Raw genomic sequence first — 5,542 nt, 5'->3', positions numbered from 1 at the left:
TCCAACGCATCCCCAGCAACACTAGACTGCCTGGAGGGGAGGGGAGGTGGGAGGCTGGGATGGTCAGGGTCCTGCAGGCAGTGGAAGGGGCAGCTGGTCTGGCTTTGGGCCAGACGAATGAGACCTATCCACTCCTGCATTCGGCTGGAAACACGGAAATGGTTTCGCTGATGTTTCCATTCCCACGCTCCCTGGAGATCGCGGATAATAAGTAAGTGACATTAACAGATTGCACACTGTCAGCATGGGCACTTCTTTGCCTCGCGGGAATTGATGTTTAATAACAGTGCGGATGACATGTGGCAGGAGTTGTCGCTGACATGGGTGTTTTGCAGGTCTTAATGCATCACACCAGTCCAGAGTCTCGGAACAGACGAGGTTGCTGGGTGCTGTTTGTGGGTGGCACTGAGGCAGGAGGCTGTACTCAAGCACACTTGGCCAGTTACTTCATCAGCCAGGGCTTGGTTTTCCCCATCTGTAAAATGGGCATCATCCTCTCAAGCTGACGGTACTATTGCAAAGGATCAGGAGAAGGAATGGCCAGTCCTGGCCTTTTCAAATATGGAAGTTGGTCGCTCTTAGAATAATGATGGACTAGAAAATACAGGTAAGAGGTTTAAGAGCAGGATGACATCTCTACCATCATGAGGAGATACCTTAAAAGTGATAGCGGAAAAAGGCACAACATCTTTCTTTCTCAATAAAAAAGTGCAGGGTAGAAAGCTGGACCTAGTGTTGGGTCTAACCTAGAGCAGTGTCCCCCTGCTCCAGCAAACCCCCATGAGACCAGAACAACAGATGGGGAGTTATTCCATATTCACAGTAGCCAGAGCTGGACATGTGTTTTCGATGCAGCATCTAACTCAGTCCTCTTAAGATTCAGAGACACAATTACCATCATTATGAGATTTTTATGGGTCAAGAGACACACAGGGAGGGAGGAACAGAGATGTTTGGGGACCAGAAGTGTTCTGGAGCCCCCTAGCCTTTGTGTGTAGCTCCTCTGTCTCGGTGGACAGGACCAGGCAGGCAGCGGGGTGTACGACAGGGGAGGCTACAGTCTGTGCAATCCTGTCTGCAGAAATGCAGAGGAAGAGCTCAGGGACAGTTAGGACTCTTGACTCGCCAAGAGAAGGTGGACATCAGGATTTGTCAGTTATACATGTTGGCAACCTCTTAAAACTTGAACTTTCTCTCTCTCTCTTTCTTCTCCCTCCCTCCCTCCCTCCTTCCTTCCCTCTCTTCCTCCCTCCCTCCCTCCCTCCTCCCTTCCTTCCTTCCTTTTTTTGAGACAGTATCTTGTTAAGTGGCCCAGGCTAGACTCAAAGTCACTAAATAGTCTAGGCTGGGTTAGAACTCATGTTCTTCCTGCCTCAGTCTCCTTAAGGACTGGGGTTACACATGCGTGTCACCGTACTCAGACCTAAAACTTTCTGTCTTTGAAAAAGGTCCTTGTCAAGCCAACCTTCCAAGCTTGGATGGCACCTGGCCTTCCAGCTTGTCATCTCTGGTCCTTGCAGAGGGTGTTGCATCACCCTTCTGAAGCCATAGGGAGCACCCGTGAGAAGCCCGCTCGCGTCAGTGTGGCTCCATTCCACACTCTGTGCCCAAGAGAGGGAGGAAACATGAGTGTAGCCTAATTGTGGCGTGGGATGACCCATTGGATACGCAACAAAGTACAGACTCGAGGGCCTGAGTGATTGGCTAAAGGCTTACGAGTGGCAGGGTGCTGAACCTCAGGAATGGCCGACTTATAGAGTGCATTCTCTTTACCCCGTTGAGTATATCAGCATGGCCGGGTGGCAATGAATGGGCTTTGCTCATCAGACAGTGGGGGAAGGCAAGAGCTCTGTAGGTCTCGTGCTACTAGCCAGTACCATGTATGTGACCCAAGGCCCTGTGACTCACAGCACTCGGAGTGACCGCAGCCCGTTGAAAGCATGGATGGGGATGCATCTCAGCCGGTTGTAGCTCAGGATCCTGTGGAAAGAGAAATGGGAGGCCGCTGGCTGCTCCTGCTCTCGTGGGTGCACTGTTTACACTGCGGACTGGGCAAAGCAAACGTTTCCTCTGATTTCCCTGCTTTAATGTATCGTCAAAGGGGCCACAGTACAGAAGGAACAGAAGCTTCCTACCACTCCAGGAAGCTCCTAAGCTGGTCCCCCGCCCCCATGTTCCACAGCAGACTGGCTCTCTAATCAGATTTCCTACCCCCTCCCTCCACTGTCAAATGGTGTGTGCTCACAACGTGCGGAGCTAATGGGAAGTAAATGGGTCTGAGCAAAATATAATTGTGTAGGAGATCCTCCACTGGGAAAGAACACGCATGCTTCCCAGAAGGCATTCAGAAGACAGCCTTCTTCAGAGGTAATTAGCTGCCAGTTCCTCCATCTGCCAGGCCCCTACCTCTCCCTTTCGCATCTTCCGGTGACTAAAGCCTGCCTTTCACCGGGGCAGCTGAAGCCCCGAGGACCACGACAGCCGGGCACCTCAAGAATGAGGGGTGAAAGACTGCATGGCCATGCCCATAGATGCTAAACACGGCTGACACCATACTCACAGTGTGGAGAGGTGGGACATGTTGCTGAAGGTGTAATTGGTCAGCATGCCGATGCTGTTGTTGCTCAGGTCACTAGAGAAAGTAAAACAGAAAAGCCACGAGTTACTGTTAGCTGCACCTGAGGGAGCCTACAACCTACCATTACTACCTATCAACCAATCCATTCACTGCCACGCAAGCGCCCACCCATCCACCTGTCCATGCACTCATTCACCTGCCCATTTACCCACTCACCTATTATCCCCACGCACATGTGATCACTAGCCTGGATCTATATCCACTCACCTCCATTTGTCCCTCTGGATGCCTACGCATCCTCCTATTTATCCACTCGCTTTCTCATTGGTCCATTTATCCCCCGCCCACCCATCCTTTCACCCACTCATCCACTGATTCAAATGTTATTTTCCCATTCACTTTGTCCTGGCCCACCCGTTCATCCTTTTATTTACCCCTTCCGTGATCAAATCACTTAATTACATGCCTATTCGTCCATTTCATTCTAGCAAAACATAACCCATAAGAAAACAATTTTTCCCTATTCTAGAATATTTCTTCTTCTGATCAATTCTTTTCTTTCTTTCTTTTGTTGTTGTTTTTTGTTTTTTTTTTTTGGGGGGGGGGACAGGGTTTCTCTGTGTATCTCTGGCTGTCCTGGAACTTGATCTGTAAACCAGAATGGCCTAGAACTCAAGAGATTTGCCTGCCCCTGTCCCTGCCCCCTCCCCGAGGTCTGGGATTAAAAGCATCAACCACCACTGCCTGGCTAAAGGACCCACCACAGGCTTGTGGTCCAGGCTGGCCCCGAACTCGTGATTCTCCTGCCTCCATCTCCTTCTGCAAATCCTACTGGCGTGCGTCAGCACAAGTGGCCCCTGATAAGTTCTTATCACCAGTCCGTTTCTGTCATTTATTTGTTTCATGCTTCATCTCTTAGGAGGGACAACTTTATGGAAGAAGAGATCTCTATCCACTACACCCTCAGAGACAGACTCCCAGAAGAGCAGGATGATCATTAGCTGCACAGTGGAACCACCCGGGAGTTTTTAAATCTCCTGAAGCCAGGGTTTCCTGCCTGGGTATTCAGGTTAGAATGCTGTACGTGGGCATGGCAACAGTATTCCACGACAGCCTGAAGAGCTCCTCCCTGGGCGATTCCCCACAGCACACGTCCGCGACCACTGCTACAGAACAGCGGTTCTCAACGGGGGCACTTTTGTTCTACCCTGGCATTTGGTAATGTCTGCAGACTTTTCTTTAGGCTGTCGATACTGGGAAATGCTACTGGCTTGTAACAGAGGCCAAGGGCACCACCTAGGTTCTCACGATAATCATGACAACTCCCGTAACCAATAATTATCCAGTTTCAGACGCCCATTGCTCTGACTTTGAGAAATGTTCACACAGACACTGGTTTTTGGAGAACAAGAATAGGGACTAATGGCGGCTTTCTGAAACCTTTTATTACTGCGCCTCTGATATTCATTGTGAAAGACCCATTCTTGTCTCTTGTGGACTGGCTCCTACCCCTCTCAAGCAGACATGGGCATCTTTCAATTACCACTTGCCCAAGGAGTAATTTCACCCCTCTGGGTCCCACCAAAGCAAGGCAGAGACGCTGTTGAGAGACAGAGCTCACAGGCCTCTTCCATGCCCAGGTTCACTGTTCCCCATTCAAGAGTTTTCAGGTTCTTGGGAGGCTTGAAGATGGTAGCAGGCATTATTGAAGGCCCTTGGTTTAAACCATCAACTTGGGACATTTTCTGGGAAACCAGAGAAGGAAGAAGGGATGCCTGCTTGGGCTCCTGGCAGATCTAAGTGTGGTCACAGTTCCCAAGGAACTGGACTTCCAAAAGACTCGGGAATTCAGCTTGGAGCCTGGAAGGTCAGAGGCAAGTCAACAGGAAGGTAGTTCGGAGCCCATGGTTGCCATTCTGTGGCCATTTCCACACACTCGCCTCTCTGGAAAATTCTCTCACAACAGCCTGCTCCGTTTCCTCCCTGCTGCTCCCCCGTGCACCGCACAGGCTGAGAACTGCTGGATCTGCCACAGCACCCTCCTCTCTTACTCCCCAAAGTCCTGTACCACACCACCTCAGGGAGGAGAGACAAATGCAGGCTTCTTACATAAGCGTCAGCTGGCGGAGCGAGGACAATTCTTTGGGCACCGCCGTCAAATGGTTTCCTTCCAGGTACCTGAAAGAGAGGTGCAGAGTGATAGCACCCGGAAGGGTACTGCACGCTAGGCACACCACAAGAAGCCTCCATGAGTCACCCCCCCCCCACCATCTGTCATCCTTGTGTAATCCTGAAATCACTCAGCCGGTGATATTTTTTCTCCACTAGATTGAGTAAGTTTCACGAAGCAAGAGTTCTTGTTAAATTGCCCTCCACTGCATCCTACAGGGCTCTTTACACTGCTGATACACACTCGGCGCTCGGTGCAGATCTATTTAATATTAATAAGCGAAGCACTCACTTAATGCTGACCTATCACAATATTTGAGTAGCAGCAACACAGAGCTGAGGAGCCACTTACTCCAGGCTACACAGAAACCATTAGTTGATCTAGAGGCTAAGCAGTGGGTTAGTGGTTCTCAACCTGTGGGTCACAACTCCTTCGGGGGTTGCGTATCAGATTTCCCACAAATCAGATATTCACATTACGATTCATAACAGTAGCAAATGTACAGTTATGAAGTAACAAAAAAAAATCATCTTATGGTTGGGGGTCACCACAACCTGAGGGACTGTATTAAAGGGTTGAAGCGTTAGGAAGGTTGACAATTCCACACAGCTTTTATTTAGCTCCTGGGAGGGTGGTTAGGGGAACTCAGACATCATTTGTCTTAAGAACTCAAATTTAAATTGAGGGAGATGCTAAGTGGCAGATGATACTCAGGGAGAGTCTACTAGAACCTGCAGGGACTTAACTGGGGAAAGTTGAAAAGTAGCAACCACAAAAGAAACACTGAACAGCGG

The 5,542-nt window shown here is 49.8% G+C and overlaps 1 protein-coding gene across 1 annotated transcript in view; it reads right to left on the bottom strand.

The window, feature by feature from the left end:
• Nucleotides 1-5,542, bottom strand: part of Slit3 (slit guidance ligand 3) — a 597,086-nt gene that overhangs the window by 53,752 nt on the left and 537,792 nt on the right. Inside the window, exons 21-23 of the mRNA XM_013347495.2 lie at nt 4,688-4,756; nt 2,561-2,632; nt 1,909-1,980 (exon numbers count right to left, since the gene is read on the bottom strand). Of these exons, the coding sequence (XP_013202949.2) occupies nt 1,909-1,980; nt 2,561-2,632; nt 4,688-4,756 (213 nt within the window). The remainder of the gene's footprint in view (nt 1-1,908; nt 1,981-2,560; nt 2,633-4,687; nt 4,757-5,542) is intronic.

Source organism: Microtus ochrogaster, chromosome 7, assembly GCF_000317375.1.
Source record: "Microtus ochrogaster isolate Prairie Vole_2 chromosome 7, MicOch1.0, whole genome shotgun sequence".
NCBI lineage: Eukaryota > Metazoa > Chordata > Mammalia > Rodentia > Cricetidae > Microtus > Microtus ochrogaster.
Note: the sequence above shows the minus strand (reverse complement) of the source record. Positions and strands in the feature narration are given on the sequence as shown.